The sequence below is a fragment of the Rattus norvegicus genome, chromosome X, assembly GCF_021556685.1.
Source record: "Rattus norvegicus strain SHRSP/BbbUtx chromosome X, alternate assembly SHRSP_T2T, whole genome shotgun sequence".
NCBI lineage: Eukaryota > Metazoa > Chordata > Mammalia > Rodentia > Muridae > Rattus > Rattus norvegicus.
The window spans coordinates 100,628,894-100,656,171 of NC_141554.1; the positions used below are offsets into that span (position 1 = coordinate 100,628,894).

The window sequence follows — 27,278 nt, forward strand, 5'->3', positions numbered from 1 at the left end:
TGATTGAAATGGAGTTGTATGTTTGTCAGAGAGTAGGATATGCATTCTATTTACTTCCATATGTGTGTGTGTGCCAAGTGTAATTGCTATTGTAGTTACATGACTTAATTAAACATGTAAATTGATGAGATGTGCAGGTGAGAAGAAATCTATTGAAATTCAGAAGTCTTTTGCCTGAATTGATATGGCAGATATAGAGATTGCTACTGAAATAAGCATGAGGGAGGTAACTGAAAGCCTAGGAGAAAAGCCAGTTTACCTTAAAAAGGAGTCATAGGGCTTTACCAGTGTCTGTAGGTTCCCTAATATGGAATATTAAACAGCAGATGGTAGGATATGTTTTTGTGACAAAGGCTGCTTTGAACTCCAGCCAGTAAGCCAAAAAAGGCCTTAGCTCTGTATTAAAAATTTGATAAATGAATGTATATTTTAGTGTAGTCAATTATAATAACATGTTAAAGATAGTTTTTTACTTTTAGTAATTTTTCATTTTTACCACCTTCTAAAAATTAATTGCCTATGGTACCTTATTTTGTCTATATAATCTCTATATAGTAAAACACCATTTTTCATGCAGAGAATTGAAATTTTAGTGAGCACTTCTTTTTGGTCATTTCTAGGCATAATAAGGGCTGACTTACCTTTGAATAAAACTTTGTTGAATTACCATAGTAGTCAGATTTTAATTCTTTATAAATTACTAATCATAAATTATTACTTTATTACATCATTCTTTCTATGGTAGATGAGGGCCTTATTGAATATGGAAATTTTATATTGTAGAAATTATAAAGTAGGGGATGACTTTAATATGTAGTGATAGATTTCTTGTGATTAAATATTTTAAAAGAACTTGTCCCAGGCTTCTGTTTGAAACATTTGTGACTCCTTTTTGTAAGTGAGAAAGATTCTCCACCTATACTTGATAGTCCTCCTTTGTCTTTCTTCTTCGTCTTGTAGTAGGGTTTTATTGAGGGAATTACTAAGAACATTCATAAATTAAATCTAATGGGCATTCTGGAACTATTTCTATATAATAATTCTCTTTTAACAGGATCTGGTTATGTAGCTTAGGTTAGCCTAGACCTATGTTTGCCTACGTCAGCCTCTGGAGTGCTTAGATTTTAGATCTATGTTAGCCAGCATTCCACTTAAATATTCTGTGCAGAATTCATATTTTTTACCCATTTGCCCTTTGTGTCCTTTGAATGATGAATGATCATGTGCCATCAAATGGTTAGAATTTGGGCGTGTAAGGCTCAGCCATTTCAGACTTTTCCTGTGATTGCTGCTTTATTGTTCTATATGTATGGTTCTCTGGTATCCAGATTCTGAATTAACCTTTGAAGGTCAATAAAGAAATTTCCATTTTTCATTCCTTAATTTGCATGGATTAGCTCTGATGCTGAGGCCTAATGCTAGTGAATCTTTGGATCTCATATGTAGCATAAATCTATAATCACCATAGAATGAGGTGAGAACCAGCTAATGATAGGATATTAGTTTTAGAATTTGTGTGTTTGGTAGTCATATTGATCATGCAAAGAGCTTGAATGCCTGCGTATTAAGTTAACTGCACACTAAACCACATGATTGAAGCATCAGAAAAAGCACACGAGGTGGAGAATGAATCTCATTTTCTTCTCTCTTGCTTAAATAAATAACTTTTTTTGAAGCTAGCCATGATGACACATACTTATAATTTCAGTGTTTGGGAAGCTGAATCAGCAGTTCAAGACTAGTGTAGTCTACAAGATTGGTCCTCTCTTAAAATAGCGAAACCAAACAGAACCCCCAAACAACTTTACATCTACCTTTTAAAATCCTAACTGTGGTCTGAAGAGATGGCTCACAGTGAATAGCACCGGCTGTTCTTCTAGAGGACTCAGTTTCAATTCTAAGGATCTACACCATAGCTCATAACCTTAACTCTAGCTCCAGGGTATGCAACACCCTCTTGTGGTACATAGATATCCATGTAGGAGAGATATATGCACCAAGCACAAAATAAAAATTTAAAACAGCTATATTTATCTAGATAGTTTTTAGGTGGAATAATCTCAAATGGCAAAAAAATCTGCTAGCATTTTCTGTTCATGCATCTATTCGAGGTTGATTTTATTTTATAGAAAACAAAACTGTGATAAAGATAAGACAAAATGGAACACCTACCACTTAAAACAAATAGATTGCAGTTTTGACAATCTGAAGCAATTGTCTGGTGAGATATTGAATTATTAGGATATTAAACTCTGTTAAATATCTTGGTGATTTGCGTTCTAATTACTATGTCTTGGCATCTTCACTCCTTTGTGTTCCACGGCTATCATCTTCAGTATAAGCAGTACTTGAAACAGAAAGCGATGAAGCAAAAAGTGGTAACTCCTGCCTCACTCCTTACAATATGTAAATGTTAGCTAGTGGTGACCTTTCCAAAATCTTCTGACACTTTCCCCCTAGTAGTTTCCGTTGTAGCTACAAATATTATGCTTATATGCTATTATGTCTTCCTTTATTTATTTGACATATTATCTATTGACTTCCTTCTCTGATAGAAGATTAATCTAGCACAGCACCCTTCCTTCCTTCCTGTTCTTATCATTTCAATACACTTATCACTATTTTTAGTTTCTTTGTCAATGACCTTTGATCTTTGTTTGTGTAATGTGAAATTTACTTGAGACTATGAAGATAAATGTGAGTCTACCTACTTTTTATTTTAATTTCCCGTTTACACTGTAGTCTTCTATATTTACAGAAAGGGAAAAATGGGGGGGATCCTGAGTTTGCAGTGGTTCCCCATTTCCTCATGTGGCAGATTCAGCAGTGGCAGATTCAGCCTTCAAATGATCCAGCTACCCTGTATGAGAATGGTGTGGGATTTTATGTGTGTGTGTGTGTGTGTGTGTGTGTGTGTGTGTGTGTGTGGTGTGTATTTGTGTGTAGGTGTGTGGTGTGTATTTGTGTGTGTACATATATACAGGGTTACACAGGTAATTTTATGCATACAGGGCAAAGATTGGTATGCATTTCTAACTTTTTGCATGTGAGAAGAAATGATAATGGAGACCTGAAGTAATTTAAAGGCTGACCTAGTTCATACTCTGTGTACATTTTTTCCAGTTTAAAAAAAAATGTTCCCTTACCTTGCTAGGAACTCATTCTCAGCATTTATAATCACTGGTTTTTGAAGCAGTGTCTAACTAAACTCTTACCTCAAGGATTGTGTTCATTTTTTAAAAAAGACAGTTTTGTTTTTAGACAGCAATTTTAGGTTCATAGCAAAATCAAGCGGGAAGTCAAGAAGTGCACATATATAGAACACTGGTAGCATAAGCTTGTACCTTTATGCTTGGATTTGCATAGTTGCTATGGATCCAAGCACTTCTTCCTCTTTGCATAGCACACGTGTTACTCACTGAAATATTTACTCTGACCCTCCTGATTTAAGTGTCAGGAGTGGTTATATAGTAAGTTGGCTAGTTCTCTGTGTTAAGTCACTACACTAAAAATGTGCTTTCCTACAGTGTATAGGAATATATTTAATTAAATATATAATTTAAATATTTTTGAAGATCAGGATGTGGTTTCAGATAATCATTGATCTGTCTATTTGTCTGATGGTCTATATGTATATTTGGAGACAGGGTCTTACTGTAAAAGTAGTTGATCTGGAACTCCTTAGACCAGAATATCCTCAACTCACAGAGATCCGCTTGTCTTAGCCTCCTAAGTATTGTAATTAAAGATATATCTCAGCATACCTGGATGATTAAGTTTAATATGTAGAAAAAATATAGAGCACATAGTATTTATTCAGACCATTCATTTTTTTTTGTTATTTTTTTTCGGAGCTGGGGACCGAACCCAGGGCCTTGTGAATGCTAGGCAAGTGCTCTACCACTGAGCTAAATCCCCAATCCTCAGACCATTCATTTTTTTTGTGTGTGTGTAACACAGTAGCCTCACAGTCCACAGTGAACCTTAGAACAAAGACTTTCAATTTAAGGTAAATATTAACTTATGATGCAAGCCATGCAGTTGAAAGTGATAGTCTAATAGTCTAAGGACAGTCACTGCTGAACCTCACTCTTTTTGTTTGTTTGACTGTTGGGAGGTGGTGTTAGGTTTCACCATGTGATAAAGCACCATGGCCAATGTAATTTATAAAAAGAGCATTTTATTTTTGAGTTTATAGTTTCAGGTGTTTTTTTTTTTTTTTTTCTGGGGCTGGGGACCGAACCCAGGACCTTGCGCTTCCTAGGTAAGCGCTCTACCACTGAGCCAAATCCCCAACCCCTATAGTTTCAGGTGTTAAAAGTTCATGATGACCAAACAAAGGCACGGTGGCAGGAAAAGCTGAGAGCTCCCATCTTGATGTGGAAGTTGGAGCAGAGAAAGTGAACAGTATTTTGAGACTTCAGAACCCTCCCCTAGTGACATACCTCCTCCAATGAGCTCGAACCTCCCAATCCTTCACCAACTGTTCCACCAACTGGGAGCCAAGTATTGTATTTAAATATGTATGCCTGTGGGGGCCATTCTCCTACAAACCCTGATACCATGTAACTTTGCCTGGTCTAGCATTTGCTATTTTGGCCTAAGTGGCTTCAAATTCATAGAAATTTGCCTATCTCTGCTTCCAGTGTTGAGATGAAAGGTGTACACTACTTCACCTGGCTAAAATTTATTTTTTAAATAATTTTTGAATATTTATTTAATACATGTGAATTTTGCCTACTTATATATATATGCATATGTGAAACATGGGTGACTAGTGCCTTTGGAGGTTAAAAGCGTATATTGGGTCTCTTGAGACTGCAACGACAGATCGTTATGAGCTACCATGTGGATGGCGAGAAACAGTACTCTTAACCACTGAACCATTTCTCCAGTCCTTAAACTTTACTCTTTATGGATTAGACATATTCGTTCATGGCAATGTTCATTGAACAGTGATGATTTGCCTTGTGTCAGCATTGGCATAGTAGTCATATTTGAGAGGAAGAAAGGAGGTTGGTTTTTTTTTTTTTTTTTTTTTTTTTTGACGTGTTCTACCTTACCCTTGTTCCTGCTTCAAACTTCAGAGTCCTAGAGGTAAGTATTTTGCAAAAATTTGTACAAGTAATTACGGACACGTCTCTTCATATCTGAATATTGTTTTAAAAAGATTAGGATTTGGGGAAGTATACGATCCAGCTATCCAGTGAGTACTTATATAGAGCTCAAGTAGGAATGTTATAACAGAAAATAGTTTACAAATAGCATGAAAATAAGATGTCTCTTCTTTGCTTTCCTCTCTTTTTTGTTTTATTCCTCTTTTATTAACCATTCCCTTTAATGCCTTCTTGTCACTGTTTTGTACCAATTTGATTACAAGGGGCCCTTCGTTTAGTGTTTTCTTGGCAATGTTGGCCTTTTTGGATCAGTGGGTTACAAGTTTTTTGTATAAATATTTTTGATTTTTGTATAATTTGTATAAATGTTGCTTGTTATACCTTTAAGTCTTTGTGATCTACTGCCCTTTTCTCCTCCTTGGGAATTTATTTTCATGTATTCTTTTGGCTATTTAAAAATGCCGTTTTGATTTATTTTGTTGGTTTCTTTGCTTTGAGTTTTTCACCTTACCAAGTTTCTGGAGCACACCTTTCCAAGACTCCATCTTTAATACCTATTTGCCATAATTCTTACTGAATGCTTTCTCAGTCATTGGAATTTTCATCTCTAGTTCAGCACCCCTCCTCACAATATCTACCTATAATTTCTAACATATGTAAAAAGTTCAAGTAATTTTTAATTCTTTGTTCTGCTACTTTTAATATTTGGAACAGATTGCATTTGGTACATTAACAATTTATTTAAAATTGCACTTTTAAAAATATACTATATATATGATATATAAGCTCTATCTATCTAGTAAATATATAATTTTCTGAGACTGGATTTCACTATGTAGCTTTCCTTAGCCTGGAACTCACTATGTAGATCAAACTGTACTCAATCTCAATGCTTTTGTTTGACGATGTAGGATTAAAGGCTTATGCTTCCACACTTTTTGGCTTTTTGTGACATGGTTTTGCTATACTGCTCAGGCTGGCCTTGAGTTTGTCTCCCTATTGGCTTGATAATCTTTAAAGTGATGCCAGATTTTGTGTGTTTTTCCTTGTTGAGTGCTAGGCATTTTTTTTTTTTGGTTTCTCTAAGTTTCATATTCATAGGATAATGTGCTGATACCATGCTGGTGAGTGGTCAGTGGAGATTTTCCACAGATTTTTCTTTTTTTTTTTTTTTTTTTGGCTGTATGGCTTTCTCTTTTCTAGCACTATTATTTAAAGATCATTGTTCTTTGGTGTCTATTGTCCACTAAATGGGAATCCATTTCTTGAATATTTACTTCTGGAACAGGAGAAATGGTTTGATGTTTATAGGCTACTGATGCCAAGCATGACAACCTGAGTTCAATCCCTTGGACCCACATGGAGGAAGGAGAAAATCCAGTCCTGCAAGTTTTCCTTTGACATCCACACATGTGCCCTCACCCATACAAGGTCTCTCTCTCTCTCTCCTCTTTCTACACACACACACACACACACACACACACACACACACACACACACACACACACACAGTAAATAGAATGTAATAACATTTTTGGGAAAAAGTCTGTTTTGTATATTTTTATTTTATTTTGAGTATGCTTGTTGTTTTTATATGGTAAATGCTATAGAACTAGAAGTCAGAGGTCTGGCTTTTAAACAACTTGTTTGATGGAACTAATTGAATTGGTTGATGTAACTAATTGAAGTTGCTGAGGTTTTTTGCTATTCTCTTCTAAATTCTCTTATGCTTACTTGAGGCAGCCTTGCTAGAAGCTTACCAAGCCCTTCTAACATTCCTGTATAGACTCCAGGTATAATCTTTGGGATTCAGCTGCAAATTGTGAGTTCAACAGTGTTCATACAGGTCATCTGGCAGTTGTTCTTTATTTTGCGCAGTAGATACTTGGAGATTATGTTTTTTATTTTTTATCAAACCTGGGTTTATTCATATAAAACTGTATGTGCATGTATCTTTTTCCACTTTTCAAAATATACTTTTCTTCCAAACTGTTCTCCCTTGAGTTATATGATTATATATATTCCTTTGTATTTGTTGATTTCAACAGAATTCCTTCTGTTAGCATAGTTATTTTAGACACATAGAACGTACTTCAAGTAAACTCCTAAAGCCACAAACAATGGTAAAATACACACACACACACACACACACACACACACACACACACACACACACGGAGGGGGGACAGACACACAGATACAGACACAGACATACACATATACAATATTTTTCACCTACATATATGACTATGACAAAACTTGACTTGCGTATTAAGTTCAGCCTGGCTGAAGAGATGGCCTAGTGGTTAAGACCACTTTGATTCCCAGTACCTACATGGCTGTTCAATCATCTGGAACTCTAGTTCCAGACATCCAACACCCTTTTGTGGCCTACAGAGGCACTAGGCATACACGTGGTGCACAGACATACATGCAGGCAAAAGACTCATACATGTTAGAAAAACCATTGCAAATTAAATACAATATGACAAAGTATTAATATAGTAAATAAATTAATAACAGCATACTGCTACATAAGTTTTGTGACTATTCTTTCTTGAAAGGGTCAAAATAAATGTTAACATTTTGGAGCTGTAGTTGAGCAGAAACTCTGGAAGCAAATTGCAGATGGGAATGGGATTACTGCATAGCACAAAAACAAGATGTTAGTGCTGACAAGAACTTTCTTGTTTATTCTTTTTAATAAGCATGATTGACTATGTCCCATAATGCTTGAGATGTTTTCATAATTGATCATTATAAACTCATATAAAACTCTGTGAGACTTGCAGACATATGTCGGTTTGCTTAGATTATGTTGACATTCCCATTGGTCATGCTGCCTGCGAGACTAGCCAGAAGAAAATCCAAAACACTGTTTAGTAAGAGGAAATGCTATGTTTATGCTGGATGGGTCACATCAACATGGATTTTGGCATAAAACTTCCTGTTTGTTTGAGAGGTTTTACTCCTGACTGTCGTGCTTCCTGAGAACTTGCAGTGAACAGGAACTCTCTTCTTCGCAAGCCTGAGGATTAGTTACAAATAGCTGTTTCTGAACTAATCCTTTCTGATTTGTTTTGTTTAAGTAGTTTCCCTATTGAAACTCTGTGATGACAAAATTGTGGACACTAGAAGACTTTTGAATATTTTAATATATACAAATGGGTTCATTTTGGTATGGATTTCAAAAGGAAGAGCTAGGACTATTTTATTAGCATCTGAAAGAAAAATATCAGGACAGTATGTGTCTGCATAGGAAGAGGGGAAGATCTTTTACAGTAAGAGTATGGACCACCAAAATGTGAGAAGAAGCAGGTTATAGGGTTTGGACCAGTGTCCAAAGAAAAGTTAGAAAGGGGTGGAAGGACATTTGATTAATAACTCAGGAAAATAGTGGGCAGAATCAGCAGTGAAGATATATAAGCAAATGTATAGAAATCTTCAGAATGAGCAAGCAAGACAGAGAGACACAGAGATGCAGAAAGGAGAGAGAGAGAGAGAGAGAGAGAGAGAGAGAGAGAGAGAGAGAGAGAGAGAGAGAGAACGAACATGAATGAATGAATGAATATGGCAGATGGGGAGGAACAGCTAGAAAAGAACGTCAGAGTAAGTAGCCTTAGGATTTGAGCTTTTATCCAAAGAGATGCATGGAGAAAGATTACACTCTTCTTATTAGAACTCAGAAAAGAAAGCAGGTTTAGCAGTGAGGGTCTGCAAATGTTGTTATGCATGTAGAGATGTCGAAGGTGTGTATGTATATAAGTACATATCCCATTAATCTCATAGTTATTTATTCTCTCTTCTTTACTTGTCTTCAGGGGAGTGCTTTCCTGACCAGATGATAGGCCCAGTTGGATTAACTCTTATGGGAAGAAACTGTAGTGCCTTTGTAAACTTAGTGTTTTAGCCAGTGTAAAATGTCTCAAAATATCAAAAAGCAAAAAACCCCAAATAACAAAACCAAAACTAAGCCAAAACACACAAGACAACTCCTCTCCCAAAGCATGTCATATCTCTACCCAGTGTCAGAGCTAGAACTCAGATCTACATCTGCCTTACCCTGCTCCTCTCTCTTCTGGAACTAAGTAGAACAGGCTGTCTTCTAGATCTGCTACCTGCCTCTGCCTCCCAAGTGCTAGGATTAAAGGTGTGCACCACTCCCAGATTCCTTCTTTTTTAAACAAACAAATACGCAAGCAAAATGTAGTAAAGAACATTCAAAATAAAGAGGAAAAAAACCTATACGATATAGCCTTGCCTTACTGGTTTTTTCTTTAAATCCCTCATCAAAGCCTAGACACTCATTCTGTCTTTTATTTTTGCATTTTTAATCTTTAGGGAGGGGCAGCTGTGATACTTTTTCCCCCCTTAAAATTGGTGTGCAAATAGGGATGTGATTTTGAGGCAGTGGTCTGTCCTTAGTGGCCTCCAACCTGCTACTTCTTGTCTAGTTATCCAAGAACATTTTGTGGTTTCACCCCGATTCCACTTAGCAAGGCAATTACATTTATAGTTATATGTCCTGATGGAGTTCTGGTGGGCGTTTCTGTTTAATAAAGTTAGGCTTCCTTGTTAACTATCTCCAGAGTTCATGTTGATATTGTCAAATCCTTGAGAGATGAAGTTAATATAGTTTACTTTGTATGTCACTGGAACTAAATTTAGGCAGATAACAGCAGAAACTGGGAAGATTTTTAATTTTTGTTTTAAGATTTATTATATCGAATGTAATTTTCTTGTCATGAAATTTAATAAATACTATAAATATTTTTAATGCAAATCCAAACTAAATATTCATCTTCCTTACAGATATCATTAGCGTTTATGTCATAACATTTCCCTTCTATATTTTTAATGGCAATAAGGAAAGAATTTTCTGAAATGCTAGTAGGCATGCAGTCACTGCTTAGTACTGTGTGGTTTACTGTACTGTACTGTAGCCTTCTCTGGTGCTGACTAATGAGCACCTGGAAAGGTCTGTACCAGAAGCAAAACCACAGCCTTTTTACACAAGCTTAGTTCATAGGAAGCAATCTGCAAGGCAAGTGACCTTTGTGCTCTATAGTGCTTGCTTAAATTCTGAAAGTAGCCATGTTGATGATAGGGTGGGAACCTGCATTATTTTCCAAGCAAGTTAACTAGTAACTATAGTCCAGTGCTGAGGTGTTTCCAGCTGTGAAGCCATGAGTTGCAACAAACCCATACAGTATGGTGTTTCTGTTCAAATTGTGATGGTGTGTTTTGGCTAGCATGATGATGTTGCAGACCAGGAAATGTTAAACCAAGTAGTTTGGTTGAACCTTTGTGTGCCTATGTTTGCTAATCACAATTAGAGGCAGTGCCTACATTACAGGTTTATTGTGGGCGTTAAATTAAATCCCTAAGAACAGTGCCTGCTATGCAGTACTTATAACTCTTAGTCATACTCAATCCTGAATAACTCTTTAGGTTCTGCTTTTCTTCCCCTCCCCCCATTTCTGTGAACAAATTAAAAAAACTAATAGTATTTCCTGCTAGTTTTTGCCTGTCAGAATTTGATAAGCACAGAGATTTTTATTCACTCAGTCTGTCTCTTTTTTCCTCCTCTCTACACTTTCTCTAATATCCATTTCCCTTTATCTCCTTATCTCTCTTCCTTTGTTTCCCCCACCCCCAGTTTTCTTCCATCCTCCCCTGTATTTATTTGACTTGTTGCATTGAAACTGGAGCAATAGGTAAACTAGGCACGGAATAAATGGCTATACACTGTTTTGCAGGTGCAACATTTAAAACAATTGATAAAAAAAACCTTAAATATGCCTTATGTACCTTGAGGAATATGTCGTATAAGCAGCAGTGAGCTAATCAATATACAGGGCAATTTTTGACCACTTTATGGTACGTTTTTCCAAATTATAAAACTAAGTTCCTATCTTGTAATACCTACTTTGCAGTTAGAAATAATATTGGTGGTGGTGGTGGTGGTGGTGGTGGTGGTGGTGGTGGTGGTGGTGGTGGTATTAGCAATATACTTTGATAAATATTGTAATCAAAGTGTGAACCAAGGTGTTGGGAGTAATAAAAGTATGGCTTTTGGTATCTACTGCCTTGAAGCATTCTGTAGCTCACAAAAACACTAGTCCTTGTCAGCTATTGATGATTAATACCATATTTCTTTAATGTTTAGTTTGTTAAACTGCTACTGCTTCAAAATTTGAGTTACATGTCCCAAATGGGTCTTGCCTATGGATTTTGGTGTACACATCGTTTCATTTCTACATTTCATATGAAAAGAAGTGCCTACCTTAGTACATTATATTATGGTATTAAAAAGGGAAGAACACATCCTAATATTTTGCTAAGATAAATAAATGCTCACTATTTAAAGCTAAAGTAGGCATGTGCTTTTGTATATAGTGTATGGGATTTAAGATCTTAAAAGTTCAATGGATATCTGAAAAAAAAATCCATTGGAGGCCTTTCAACTTGGTAGATCAAATTTATACTTAAGCTCTTGAAGTAATTCACTCTAAGTACTCTTGAGACAGTTCTTATAAAGGCATTTAGATGCCAGGGTATTTTTTTTAAAAGAAGGGGTGCATTGCCCCGTTTCTTATATCAGACACTTAAGGACCTGGATTGAGAGCGTGTCTTCTCTCATTCTCTCTCTGATCATTTGCACTGAAATAAGTTGCCAGTTGTTTTCTTTTCTGTCTCCTTATGAACTAATACTAGTGCAGCCTACACTAGCAGTTCATACTTGCCTCTAGGGAAGAAAAACAGTTTTATAACCTGAGTCTGATTGTTTTCCACAGAAAATGTTCTAAAGGAGACCATAGTTTCCCTCCTACATTCATACTTACAAAGAATATGAATTTTGCGGGTGCATTATAGGGTGTGTGTGTGTGTGTGTGTGTGTGTGTGTGTGTGTGTGTGTGTTTGCATGTGTGCACATGTGAATTTAACCATCATTTCAGAACATTGGTTCTGTAGGAACTAGCTGTACAGGCTACATCTCAGGGCTATAATGCATATTGAAGATTATGCCTATTAAATTATTCATTTTATATAGAATAAGTATAATATTACTAGAAAATAGAATTGTAATGGTGAGCAGTCTATTTAGTTTTTTTGTAAATTTCTTTGCTCTCCCTGTCCTCCTGGCATTTTAATGTGGGGCTAAAACTCAATATAACATACCAAGAAGAGTTCTGTAAATGTTGAAACATATTTCTATTTTCATTTCAGTACATTGACTGTAATTTATTCTGTCTGTTGTATGGCACTTAAGTTCAGTCTTCTAATGTCTAATTGGACAAATTGTTATCAATCCAAATTATTTAATATAGAAGAAAATAGGACTGTCTACAGAAGCTATTGAAATAAGTGTAGAACTTCTCAAATTTATCCTGGAGAAGTTAGACTTTCTCTTGCATCAAAAAGGCTACACCCATACCCCCCCCCCCACACACACACTGAGTACTAGTAGCATGTTTAATGTGGCTGAAGCACTAGGTGCAAATATATGATATGTATCCCTGTGAAAGGACATATTTTACTGGTTGGAATCTTTTCTTGGCGTCAGTAAAGTCAAATAATTATAAACGGGTTAATAGTTCCTTCATATTTTCTGGCTTTGTACAAACTATGATCAATATATTGATGAATGAACACCAGTGTTGTTCTGACGTCTAGGAGAAATGGAAGTAAAACAGTATGTTTTCAACCTGAAAAGATTTACACAAAAGCATATAAGTGGTTTACAATATTAAAAATAACTGAGTCATTTGCTTTGTCCCATAAATTGTTACTAGTTTAGTTCTCAAATTTTTCAGAGAAAGGGACATGTAGGCCATTGCCTTTTCTTTTTTAATGATAACAGTGACTAGACTACATATATTGTTTTGAAATCCATGTATAGTTTCTGGTTTATTAGCTGTTGTTATCTTTCCATATGCAAAATTATCAAGATGTATGAAGAGTTCATTTTGACAATCATGTGTTTAGAAGAAATTTGGGGCCTGTATGAGTAAACACTAATTGAATTGTTGCTTCGCCTAATATAAGCAAATGTCCACAATTAATACTCCCTATTAATTTGTTGTGATGGCATTTGAAAAACATGGTAGTATAAGTGACATTTTTGTTCTTCTCCGTTTATTATTTTGACAGTTTCTCTTGATAGCTTAGAAGATAACGCCTTAAGCAAATTAAAACTGAGCTAAAAATGAAAATAAACACAGAGCTAAAACACAAATGTTAGAGGAATGCTTTTAACAGGGTTATCACTACTGAGTGAAGAATATGAAGCCCATCCTAAGACAAACCAGTTTTAAACATTTTTATCCATGTTGTTAATACTAAATTCTTCCACAACTTTTTAAAGACTTCTCAAAATTGAATTATTTTTGTCTACCATATCATCCTATTTGTCTCAAGGATTTTTAGTTTAAAATATTTGTCAATGTTCTGTTCTAAGGTTGGTTTTATGAGGTTAAAAAAAAATCTTGTGTGAGTCTGAGAAAGCTGCCTGCCTTTCTCTGACCTGGGGGTATCTACTTTTAGTTGGAAAGCCACGGTTTGAGTTTCATCTCTGAATCCGTGTTTTCCAAGAGCCAAAAATCTGAACTAAGCAAACAAACTTTTAGACTTGACTCATTTTAGAATTGTGGATTGTTAGGATATTCAGGAGTATGGGCGGAAAGAATGGTAATGACATTAATGTAAATTGTTGGTGGAATTTTGTGTGTTTTTGTTATAAAATTAAGTTGAATAATAACATATTCAAAATTCAGGTATAATTTTCAGTTTTAGGCAATTTATATTCTTGAAGCTTTAAAGGAGTGAATCATTTTGTTTTGTCAGATTAATTTTGTAGCTACATCAGAAAACTAAGTGATGTGGTTATTTATAAAAGCTGCTTGAAGTAGATGCATGGCAAGTCATTGTAAGGTGAAGTATCTAGTAGTAGTAATCACAGCCATTTAGAGGTTATTTGTGTGTTGTAAAGATAGTAATCACAACAGCATATATTTAAATTACTCTACTTAATACAAACAACAATCATATGTCTGGGTACATTGCTTCAATAACAAGGGTAATTTTCAACAAAATTACATACACTAACAGCTTTCACTATTCCAATTGCTACCACCTAATCTGAGCTCTTATCATAACAATCGGATCCTTCTTTCTTTCTGTCACTCCTTTTCCCCAGCCCCAGTTCTATCAATCATTACAAACCTGAATGCTTGTTCTATGTTAGACCCTTGGTAAAATCCCTGAGGAAGTGGTAGGAACAGAGTGATAAGTCTTAGGCCTGAGTCTGGGTGTGGACTGTATATGCCTGAAAATCCAGAATTGGGGAAGATTGAGACAGGGGTAGGGGTAGGGTGTTGAGATTTTTGAGGCCAGTATGAGTTGCACAGGAAGTCGATAACACAAAAAAGGAGAAGAGAGAGAAACTGATAGGGGTGGAGGTTGATGTATAGACATAGAGGTGGAGGAGAGATCTTTGGTCCTGAGCACATTGAGTTTCCAAGATAGAAAGGCAGGCAAATATCAAATAATTGCTATCTGAGGATTACAAACGGGGGTGGTGAGAAACCACGGGTCACTTATAAGACATCAGTCACTTTAGCTAAGAGTAGAAAGGATGAATGGCGATGACAAAGGAGGAAATGTGAGGTGGAATAAGCACTCTTAAGTCCAGCGAAGAGCGCAAGGAAAGACCAAGACAACCTCTAACCAGTGTACTGACGTATACTGTTTACCAAAGACTTCAGAATAAAATGGAAGTTTCAGACCATGGGATCTTAATTTTATGGCCTAAATGCTAATTAAAAATGCTAAGGCTAAATGGAACAATAATCCTCCTCCATAGCATTATTGTGGGGATTTAAATGATGCAGCATAGGTAAGTCTCTGAGCATAGTGCTAATAAATGCTGCGTAGAGGGTCACGGTACGTACATAGAAAAGAGCACTTCCTATTGCTGCAAGCTTTTCCCCAGCTTTTGGTTCCTACTTCAGTCAGTAATAAATATTATGTACCCACAATCCTTTTCTGAAATTCTAAAACCTATAAATTCTGAAAATGGCCTTTCTTAGGGTTTTGATTGCTGTAAAGAAACACCATGACCAAAAGCAAGATGGAAAGGAAAGGGTTTATTTGAATTGTACTTCTACATTTATGATCATTACCACAGGAAGTCAGGGCAGAAACTCAAGCAGGGCAGGAACTTGGAGGCAGAAGCTGATGTAGAGGGATGGAGAGGTGTTGCTTACTGGGTTGCTCCACATGGCTTGCTCAGCCTGCTTTCTTAAAGAACTCAGGACCACCAGCTCAGGGATGGTACCACCCACAATGGACTGGGCCTTTCCTCATTAATCACTATAAGAAAATGCCATACAAAAGATGCACCTAGTTTTACTGTAACTTGATATGCCAAGGCTGGTTGATACCCATGAGAGTCATCCACTTTTCTGAAGAGAAAGGAAGGAGGAATAGATGGGGTGGAGGACAGAGTGTGGAAGGGGAAGGATTGGGAGGAGAGGAGAGGGGAAACTGGTCGGAATGTAAAGTAAATTAATTAATTAAAAAAATAAATAAAGTGGCTAGATCATTTAAAAAAGAAGAAAATACCATGTTGCTGGCTCTCATGGAGGCGTTTCCTCAACTGAGGAGCTTTCCTCTCTGATGATTCTTGCTTGTGTCAAGTTGACACACAAAACCAGAAAGTGCATATAGCCTTTTGTAAACTGGCAATAAAACCTGTCCTACTGTAGTCTGGTTACCGGCTTTATTTATCCTGCTTAGAATATTTGGAATTACAAAACATAACTGACTTCAAAAGGTTCAGAAAAGATTCATTTAAAAAGCAAGCAAGCAAACAAATAGACATTACATCCTCCATGTCCTTCTGTGAATCAGGAATTTCTTAGGACCCCCAGAGGTTGGCAAATGTATAGATTACCCATTATGGGTTTCGTGATTGATTCTAATTTGACCATGGCCTACATCTTGAAAATGTAATACCCTTTCTCTTGAATCCTTTGTTTCAAAAAGCCACTGTTCCCAACTTGCCTGAAGCATACAGTAATGTCTCCTTTGTCTTACTTCCTTTTCTTTCCCTCTTCCTGGCTATTGGGGTCCAGAAATTAGTGTATACTTCTTAATCCTTTCTTCTCAACCAAGTTAAACTTAATAGTTCACCTATTTCTTCCCTGAGTTCTTTTTGAACTTGAATGAATTTATCCACCAAATATTTGAACAGTTGGTGGGTGCCAGTGGTTGTTAAAGTGTTAGTGATCAGAAGCCAATGAGATCTCTTTTATGAGGGGACCTGTTTTCTAGTAAGAAGAATAGAACATTAACTACTGCACAAGGTCTTAGGAATATCAGGTAATGCTGTGAGAATAGAGGACAATGTGGTAGAGGAGGAGAGGCTGCAGATCGTAGAGCTTAGTATTTAATTATTGACTGCTTTTATATGGTTAGATTGCACATGCCTTAAGGGAAAATCATGTCTTATACTTCTAGATACCATAAACTGCTGGCTGTTTAATAATGGGTCCTTACTTAATGCTTGCTTCGCTCATGCATTCATTCTTTGCTTAACAACGCAGGTAGAATTTTATTTATCAAAAAATTGATCTCCATTTGGTTAACTCATCGACCGAAGTGTATCTATTGCGCTAATTACTTCATTGAAATATTGAAATGTCTGTATTTAAGCAAGGCTACTTTAATGTTCCTATTTTTGATTTAATTTATAGTCCAAGAAGGAAAAATTATGTCCAATTCTCCATATCTCAGTTGGCTTAGTACATAGTAAATAATTGTGATTTCTGTACCTGTAGAAGAAGCTCTTACTTAACAGTTGGATTATTCCTGCAATTGTTTTGCTTAATTCATATATAATATGGCTTTTACCAATTTATTATTAGGAACTTTTGTTGAATACCAAAGTGGTGAGCGTACATTTTCTGAACATGTCCTGAGGTGGGTCATGCCTATCAAACAGGAGAGACAGTTGGATTGCCATACCATAGTTGCCTTTTCTGACATTCAAGTTTATGGTGGTATAGTTCATTTTGTATTGAGCTCATATCTTGTTAGGACAGACTTAGAAAACTAATTTAATATAGTAACAGTCTTTTGCTTCATGAAGAAAACAGAAGTCCTGGACTTTGATGTTATATTTGATCTCTTGTATATAAATATTTTATTCTTTTTTTTTTGTCAAAAGAACAGCTTGAGAAGATCACAGAAGGAATGTTTTATTTTTATCTTTTGTTAGAACAATGGCAGAAAGAATTTTGACTCTGGTGGCTTAAAGTTTGATGTTTCAACTTGACAATATTTCTGAGATGGTGTGGTTACTGTTAACAAAAAAATATACATTTTCCTACTTAAGTGAAGAAATGAAAAGTTACAGGTTGTTAACCAGAAAAGTAAGGTGGATAATTGGAGCTTAATGTCAGTTTGTTCATCTTATCTTTTAGGCTTTTGGCCTCTGAAAGCTGAACCATGTCTCTTTAATTTTGTAGTGTTGCCAGTTCATCTAGCATCTATTCATAAATAATAATTGTGATGGAGGACAGTATTGCCCAAAATGATGTGTTCCTGTTGAAAAATGATTCTGTGATAGAAACGAGATGAAAGAATGGCTGAGGATAATTTCAAATGCAAGTACTAAATATTTCCCTGATGTTGAAAGCTAAAATTTGTTCTGTCATCCTAGAAGCAAATCTCTACATTGAGCTTGCTTCTAAACATCAGATTATAGATAATTTTCTTTGTGAACTACATAGAGCAGAGAGCTAATAAACTCATAAAATCTCTATGAAGGATTCTAAGGATGGCTTAGAATGTTGATTTTGATTACTAGGTATTCAAATAACCTGGAATTACTTTGATTGATTTAACTAGCTTTGAATGTTCTAAGTATAAGATCATAAAAAGTTGGAAGGCAGAACCCCTTCCTTGTAGTACTGCCTCCAATCTGAATAGGTATTAGGCACATAGGCCATATAGAGGAATTCATCCTTGCCTGGTGGCTGTTAACCCCCTTGCCCCCTTTCCTCAAGGTATTTCTAATTTGAAATGTGGGTGGAGGCTATGTTAGGGTACTGTTAGGGTACTGTTACTTCAGAACTCGGGCAGTACCCTCTCTTCCCCATTTTTATTTTTTTGTGGTTGTTTGTTCAATCTAACTAAAGTAGAACTTATATAGTAGATGTAGATATTTGTTATATTGATATGAATGTATCTTTCCATGTCCAATTGCCCTGGCCCTTTTGGAGAGCAAGATACTTAAAGCTGGGTGAATGATTGACCATGTGTTTTTTTGTTTGTTTGTTTGTTTGTTTTTTGTTTTATTTTTTGTAATGGCCAACCTATTGATTTTCTTTAAAAGAGAAGAGAATTGTCAAATACAGTTATTGAGTTTTTGAGTTGACGATGAGACTTTTGAATTATATCTAATTTAGTTTTCCAATTTCTGTGGTGCTAGACTAATTGCACAATGTTTATAAAGCACTGTATTTCCATGTAACATTAGCCATGAGAGAGTTGACTCTTTACATCGTGTTGCTTTTGTTAATTTCTGCCTGATTGAGAAAATTAAAACTTAATTTTCTTGCCATAATGACCTTTTGCATTGCAATCAGAACTTCAACATTAGAGTTTATAGTAACTCAGCCATTTCTCTTATTCTTGAGGGGTTGAGACTCTAGAGCAATACTTTTATAATTATATAATGCTATATAATACTACACTATTATATTTAATATAGCTTATCATAGATGAAGTTTAATAAAGACTGACTGCTTGAGTAATGCATAGTTTGATTGCTTCTTCAGAGTTGCGCTTAATGAAAATATATGGTCACTATACTTATTGATGTAATATGCCCTATTGTAATGACCATTATCATTAGATTTGCATAATAAAAACTTACCAAAATGACTTTAATCAGTGCTTTTAATTCAAGGCTGCGATTCCAATTTTGGGAGTTATTTTTGTCTTATTCTTTTTAATGATTTTTTTCAAGTCCATGTGTAGCTCTTTAGTTTGTGTGAAAGAGTACGATCCATGTTTCTTTCTTTGTGGTTTGAAGAAGCATATGTACATCTATATAAATTAAATACATAAATGATTTGAGAACTTTTCTGTAAAGACCATATGGAAATTAAATGATATTTTATCTATTCATTTTAAAGTACTATTTTTCTGTGCTGAGGGCCTAACTCATGGTCTTGTGTACATGTTCCTTGAATGCTCTACCACTGCGCTCTATATAATGCTGTCCTGAAAATCAGCTTTAATACAGTCATTTTCAAATGTGCTTTAAAGCTCAGCTCATATGAATGTGTTTGACTTAATCTTACCCCAAAGAAGCGCTTTACATTTTTTTTGAGCTTCTTCCTGTTTGGTGTCTTGTTACTATGATGGAGTGCTTCTGTGAATTGAGTTTTGACTGCCATTAAGTCTGTCAGAAAGCATTTGTTTTCAATTTACGATCACTTAATTGTGACTTATACTATAATATTAGTACATTTAGTATACTGTGGCTAAAAAAAAAAATCACAATTTCCAAAACTCCGTAACTTGTACTTGCTAACGATTTAACTTTTCAGCACACCATAGTTGTCTATTTTCTCTCAGTACAATTTTAAAGAAAGGTTTTAAAGGTAATTATGTTTATGAAATATGGTATTTGGGAAATTGGAATTTTAAATATTTTTAAAACCTTTCCTTATATGTCTATGTATGTATGTGTCTGCATGAGAGTCTGATGTATGTGTGCAGGTGTCTTCAGGGTGAGAAAAGGTATTGAATTTTCTGAAGTTACAGGTGGTTATGAGCCATCTGACTGATGTGGATGCTGGGTACTAAAACTTGGGTCTTGTACAAGAACAGTATATGCTCTTACTCACTGAGCAATCTCTCTTGCCCCTGAAAGCAAATATGTTAGTGAGAGAAATGTATTAGAAAAATAGCTGTATTATAGTAAATGTTCACATTTATATAGAATGTATGTTCTGTGTTGGAATGAAATTTATAAATCAAAAAATCAAGAGTGAAGTGTTTTTCTTTGTGGCTCTCTATCATAAGTAATTGGGATAATTTTTTATGTGAATATAATTTGCTTTGTTCCCTGGGGGTGCTCTATCATTCTTGAAAATAACTGTTAGAGGAAAAAAGTCCTTGAAAGTAAATAGAGCACAATCATTATCCAGTTTTATTTTCTAACAGAGTTCCACATTTGATTTGACAATAGTCAAAATTTAAATTTAAGAGACATTCTAGAAATAGAACTACATCTGCTGAAAAGAACATCCCAGGACAAGGGATCTGCAAAACTACCAACAGGACACCATAGGACATAAACTAAGTAATATTTTGTTTTATGCAATACAGGAATCAAGAGGAAAGAAGCAGAAGGTGACCCGGGGCCAAGTTATACAGAGCCTGAATGAATACCTTTGGGTTATTAGTCCTTCCAGGACCAAGATACATTAAATATTTATGAAAGAGAGTATGAGAGTCATTCATAATCATTACTGAGCTTTAGTGTACCAAGCATTGTTTTAGACATTAGAAGCACTGCTCACAATCAGTCAGAGAAGATTATCTATCCCTATATAGTTCATATTATAGTGGGTTGAAAAAGATAGTAAATGCTTGGGCCTGTAGCCGAATGGAATAATGGTTGTTTAACATGTACTGAGCCCTGGGTTACATCTCCAGCACTAGAAAAACAAAGTAAAAGGCAATAGACAATGACTAAGATTAGCTTACAGATTGTTATTTTAAATATTATTTGAAGAAAGGCAAACGAGGGAATGTGTTGATTAAGTCTATGTTATTATTAGAATAGTATCACCAGAGTAAGCCTCACTGACAAAGAAAGAAAGAGAAAAAAAGAACAGTGCTAGAAGGATGAAGGGGCAAGTTGTATAGATACTAGAAACGAACAATGCTGCAGGCAGGAGGAAGAGTAAATTCCTGCGCTGTGATTGCTTTTCTTGGGAGCACTGAGGTGGTTAGTGTGAATGGAGCTATTTGAATGAAGGAAAAGCAGTGAAAGATGAGGTCAGGGATCTTCTGGTCATTGTAATGACTTAGAGTTGCATTGCAAGGGAAAATAGAGTCATTACCGGTTTGAGATGGGGAGTTGACATGACTTTGGTTTTTACAGTATAACATTGTCTGCCCTTTTCAAAACTCACTGTAAGAGAACAAAAGTAGAATAAGGGATACAAGGTAGGAGGTTACTAAGGAAATCTAGGTAAGAGCAGATGGTGGCTTAAATGAAAGGTTTGGTGTGTGTGTGCTTGCCTACGTGCAGGTGTGTGTGTGTGTGTGTGTGTGTGTGTGTGTGTGTGTGCATGCGTGTGTGTGTGTGTGTGTGTGTTATTGAAGTCAGTTGGTAGGCTATTGGAAATGAAGAATGACTTAATGTAGAAGTCTTCAGCATAGAAAATCGAATGCAGAGTACCGTTAGCATAAATGGTACACTCTTATTTGTAAAATGAGGTATTTATATTTTGCTTAGATTATCTTATATTTCACCCAACTCTAATTGTCCATATTATGTGGTTTATTGTGACCAAAAGAATGCTAATTCAAAATAGAGAAATATAAGAAGATTCTAGACTCTTCCTGTAAAATCAAGTAAAAAGATAGCTAGCATTTCTGTTTTTCTAGTACTTGCTTTCACTGATTAAATTGTCAACATGTGTTCAATACAATGTTGAAGTATTTCTGACATACATATATCTTAACAGGAAACTTACTAAAGCAAATATTTTTCTTCTAATTTATATTCTTGATTTGCAAATGTAGATGTTTCCAATCATAACTGTATGACCCCCAAAGGGATGGAAGAAAAGGAAAGCAGAAGTTGCTTAAAGAGTTATGTAATCTGTCTAAAAAACCCAGATGGACAGGCTCATGTCAGATGTGAGCAGGCTAATATCAGGTCTGTAAATTGTGCTTTACAAGGAAATACGTATATCATTGCACATGAAACTTTTCTATAACACACCAGAAAATTCAAGAGAAAAGACTTGGAGGAGAAAGTTCTGTGGTGAATTTAAAGATTGCTGTAGCTTTGATTTAAATGATACCCCTTTTAATCTTTTGTGCTTTTGTGTTGTATATGTGTGTGTGTGTGTGTGTGTGTGTGTGTGTGTGTGTGTGTGCCTGTGTCACGTGCACTTGCATGCTACAGCATATTTGTGGGTGAGTGTCAGAGGACAACTTTGGGTATTTCTTGGTCCTTATCTCTTTATTTGGTTTAAGCCAGAGCCTCTTTGTTGTTCCTGTCTGCATGTACAGTTAACCCACTAGCTTTCATGGGTTTTCTTGTCACAGTCTCTCATATTGTTGGAGTAGTGGGATTATAGATGCACAGTACCACATCTGGCTTAAGGTGGGTTGTAGAGTTTTAAACTCAGATTTTCATGTTTATTCAGTGAGTGCTTTCTCTAAGCCACCTTCTAAGCTTCTCTTTTTTTCCCCAAGACAATAAAGATTTATTGAGTTTATGATGATTTACTACAGGAAAAGAGGTTTAGATTCCTGGGGAAATCATTCAAAATACAAAATGATCTATACATGCACTGTTCTAGGTAAGGATGGTTTTTAATAGCACAGAGTGGATAGTAGTAATTGAAGGCAATTTCCTGAGATTTTGAGACCAAGCCGTTTTGACTGACTGAAAACTTACAATGCAATCTTCCCTAGTGAAAGAAGTGTATTTTACTTAGTAAAAATTCATGCCAATATCTGTGACTATGTAAGCTACACTTTGTATTTTTCTTCAAGAAACAACAATGTGAAACAAGTCAGAAGGTTAAATTCAATTTCTAACAATTGTGAAATGGTTCTTTTGAAAAGAAGTCTTTTTTAATTTTATTTTTCTTGGATGTTTTATGTATTTACATTTCAAATGTTATCCCCTTTCCCCCATCTCCCAGATACTTCCTCCCTCCCAATGCTTCTATGAGGATGCTCCCACTCCCACCTACCCACTCCGACCTCAACACCCTGGAATTACCCTACATTGGGGAAACAAAGCTTCACAGGACAAGGGGATTTTTCTCCTATTGATGCTGGACAATGCCATTCTCTGCTACATATGTGGCTGGAGTTATGGTTTCCTCCATGTGTATTTAATGATTGGTGGTTTAGTCCCTGGGAGCTCTAGTGGGTTCTGGTTGGTTGATATTGTTGATGTTACACTTTCAGTGTTGCAAAGCTCCTTCAGTCTTTTCTCTGATTCCTAAATTGGGGTCCCCTTGTTCAGAGCCTCTCAGGAGACATTCATATCAGGCTCCTGTCAACAACACTTCTTGGCATCGGCAATAGTGACTGGGTTTGGTAGCAGCATATGGGATGGATCCCCAGGTGGGGGCCGTCTCTGCATAAACTTTCCTTCAGTTCCTGCAAAACTCATTGTGAGCTCTTGGGCCAATATCCACTTAACAGTGAGTGCATACCCATATGTGTTCTTTTGTAACTGGGTTACCTTATTGGATGGTATTTTCTAGTTCCATCCATTTCCCTAAGTATTTCATGTAGTCATTGTTTTTAATGGCTGTATAGAACTCCATTGTGTAAATCTAACACATTTTCTGTAGCCATTCCTCTGTTGAAGGAAATCTTTCAATCTTCTGACTATTATAAATAAGGCTGCTATGAACATAGTGGAGCATGTGTCTTTGTTATATGTTGGGGCATCTTTTTGGTATATGCCCAGAAGAGGTATAGCTGGGTCCTCAGGCAGTTCAATGTCCATTTTTCTGAGGAACCTCCAGACTGATTTCCAGAATGGTTTTACCAGTCTGCAATCCCACCAACAATGGAGGAGTGTTCCTCTTTCTCCACATCCTCACCAGCATCTGCTGTCATCTGAGTTTTTGATCTTAGCCATTCTGACTGGTGTGAGGTGGCATCTCAGGGTTGTTTTGATTTGCATTTCCCTGATGACTAAGGATGTTGAACATTTCTTTAGGTGCTTCAATGCCATTCATTATTCCTCAGTTGAGAATTCTTTGTTTAGCTCTGTACCCCATTTTTAATAGGCTCATTTGATTCTCTGTATTCTAATGTCCTGAATTCTTTGAATATATTAGATATTAGGCCTCTATTGGATATAGGACTGGTAAAGACCTTTTCCCAATCTGTTGGTTGCTGTTTTATCCTAATGACAGTGTCCTTTACCTTACAGAGGCTTTACAATTTTATGAAGTCCCATTTGTCGATTCTTGATCTTAGAGCATAAGCTATTGGTATTCTATTCAGGAAATTTTCTCTAGTGCCCATGTGTTCGAGGCTTTTTTCCAATTCCTCTTCTATTAGTTTGAGTGTATCTGGTTGTATGTGGAGGTCTTTGATCCACTTGGACTTGAGCTTTGTACAAGGAGATAATAATGGTTCAATTTGCATTCTTCTACATGCTGACCTCCATTTGTACCAGCACCATTTGTTGAAAATGCTTCCTTTTTTTCCATTGTATAGTTGTAGCTCCTTTGTCAAAGATCAAGTGACCCTAGGTGTGTGGGTTCATTTCTGGGTCTACAATTCTATTCCACTGATCTATCTGCCTGTCTCTATACCAATATCATGCAGTTATTATCACTATTGCTCAGGTCAGGGATGTACAGCTTGAGGTCAGGGATGGTGATTCCCCCAGAAGTTATTTTATTGTTGAGAATAGCTTTTACTATCCTGGGTTTTTTGCTTTTCCAAATGAGTTTGAAAATATTTCTTTCTAATTCTATGAAGAATTGGGTTGGTATTTTGATGGGGATTGCATTGAATCTGTAGATTGCTTTTGGTAAAATGGCCATTTTTATTGTATTAATCCTGCCAATCCATGAGCATGGGAGTTCTTTCCATCTTCTGAAATTTTCTTCAATTTCTTTCTTCAGAGACTTGAAGTTCTTGTCATACAGATCTTTCACTTGGTTGGTTAGAGTCACACCGAGGTATTTTATATTGTTTGGAACTATTGTGAAGGCTTTAATTTCCCTAATTTCTTTCTCAGTCTGTTTATCCTTTGAGTAGAGAAAGGGTATTGATTCGTTTGAGTTAACTTTATACCCAACCACTTTGCTGAAGTTGTTTATCTACTGTAGGAGTTTTCTGGTGGAATTTTTGGGGTCACTTAAGTATAGTATCGTATCCTTTACAAATAGTGATATTTTGAGTTCTTCCTTTCCAATTTGCATTCCATTGACATGTTTTTGTTGTCTAATTGCCCTGGCTAAGACTACTGTCCTATATGAGGATTCTGAGCCAGAATGTGTCAGAAATAGGACTATATATGTGATGGTGACCCTACAAGAGTATATTATCTGTGTGTCATTCTACTTTGCTTGAGTGTAGTCTGTGAAATTTATATAATGGTGCCATTTATTATGCATTTCTAGAAACAAACATCATCATGAAGAAATATGTGGCTATACTTATACAGTGAAATATTAAATTTATACTGATTGCATGCTATTGTAAGATTTTGAGTTATCTTCTGAATCCTGAAGTTTATTGAATTGTTAGTCTTGTTACATTTTAACATTTTACTCATTAAGTAATGTTTGTTATATGAAGGAGTTACTGTGTTTATTTTAATTTCATAATCTTTAAGGCATTATTCATTACAAAACCTTTTCAAAGATTGGGAGGGACCATAATTTTACTTACTGCTTTCTAGTATTTAAATACTGTTGTTGGACAATCTGACATAGATGGGAAAGTTGGATCTTAGTGTCCATATTTAAAATCAAATCAAATAGATAACCCTGCCCAAACCAAAACTTCATTTTTAATTTCTACCATATTTTTTTCATTTTGTAATGGATGTATTATTTGTATGTTGAATTTTATTTTTTGACAATTTACATTTGATAATAGATGAGATTCATTAAATTCCTTTAATTATTGTTGTCTTGTTTGATTTATGATTTTCTCTTATCTGACTGGTATTTTCTTTTGTTTGTTTCCTTTTGGTTTTAATAGAACATTCAAATAAAAACTTTGGCAGATGATGTGGTAAGGTGATGTGACCAGCATGCTATTGCATTGCTTATGCATGTTACCTTTTTATTAAAAAGTGGACATTAAAGCATTGATATATGCAACACATTAAATGACTACAATGTATAGAAAATAGAACAGAATAGGATCATTGTCAGTAGAGCAATTTCCCCCTTCACATTTTAATGTAAACAATTGTAGCCATGCAGAGTGGTGCATACATGTAATTCTAATGCTCCAGAGACTGAAGGAGAATTGCTTCAAGTAGGAGGTCATCCTGGTATATGTAGATAGTTCTATTTTGGCCAACTATGTAGTGCCCTACCCCTACTTCAATAAGAAGAAACAATTGTTCCAAACTTACCCAAATCATTGGGTCAGCTATGTTTTCTTATCATTGTAATATATAACAAAAATATTTTAAAAATTGGTGCATACACTGGAAAAAACATAACTGTTTTCTCTACTAATAGCAGAATATATGAGAGTACATTAAATTCTGATATTAGAAGTTATTGTTTACAAATCAAATATGTACTATTGAATACAAAACACTTATATATTTTTGAGCTCAGACTACCATAGTAATTCTTATTAAAAGTTACATGCTAAGATTTAAATGTACTTACTCTTCATACTAAACTTTCCTGAGTGATATTTTAAAAGTTTCAGTTTTTTATATGAACTTACCTATCTCCGAAAAATGTAAAATCATATTACTTTTCTAAGGAAATGAAGATATGTAACTTAACTTCATTTCCTTACCTGAATAGAGCTGAAATAAAAAGCCATTTTTTTGCATTAAAATGAAGGGTGCAGAAAGCTCAAGTCTATATGTTACTCATGCTGATACTCAGTATAAGTGCCTTCACTGTGTAAGTACTTTTAAGTGGTGTGCAGTGAATGGAGAAGAGATATGTTAATTTAACGTGTAACTGCATATTTAAATGCTTTTATGTCCATCACATCTTTATGTAAAACTTGACTCAGTTTATTTGGGATTACTAAAATTGTTTTTTTTGTCTGTTTTTTGTTTTTTCATTTGTGTGAAGAGATCACTTATCTAAACTAACTTAACTTTCCTCAAAGAATTTACGACATTTAATAATGCTGTTCAAATAATTTTTA

General features: G+C 35.5%; 1 protein-coding gene across 4 annotated transcripts in view; it reads left to right on the forward strand.

Annotated features, from left to right (window-relative positions):
- The window catches only part of Diaph2 (diaphanous-related formin 2), an 839,122-nt gene that overhangs the window by 23,322 nt on the left and 788,522 nt on the right, over positions 1 to 27,278 (forward strand). For 2 of the 4 annotated variants that reach the window (NM_001427378.1, XM_087599848.1), the window contains 1 exon segment: positions 26,133 to 26,165. The exons of the other annotated variants lie outside the window; for them this stretch is intronic. In NM_001427378.1, coding sequence (NP_001414307.1) covers positions 26,133 to 26,165 — 33 coding nt within the window. 4 annotated transcript variants of the gene reach the window in all.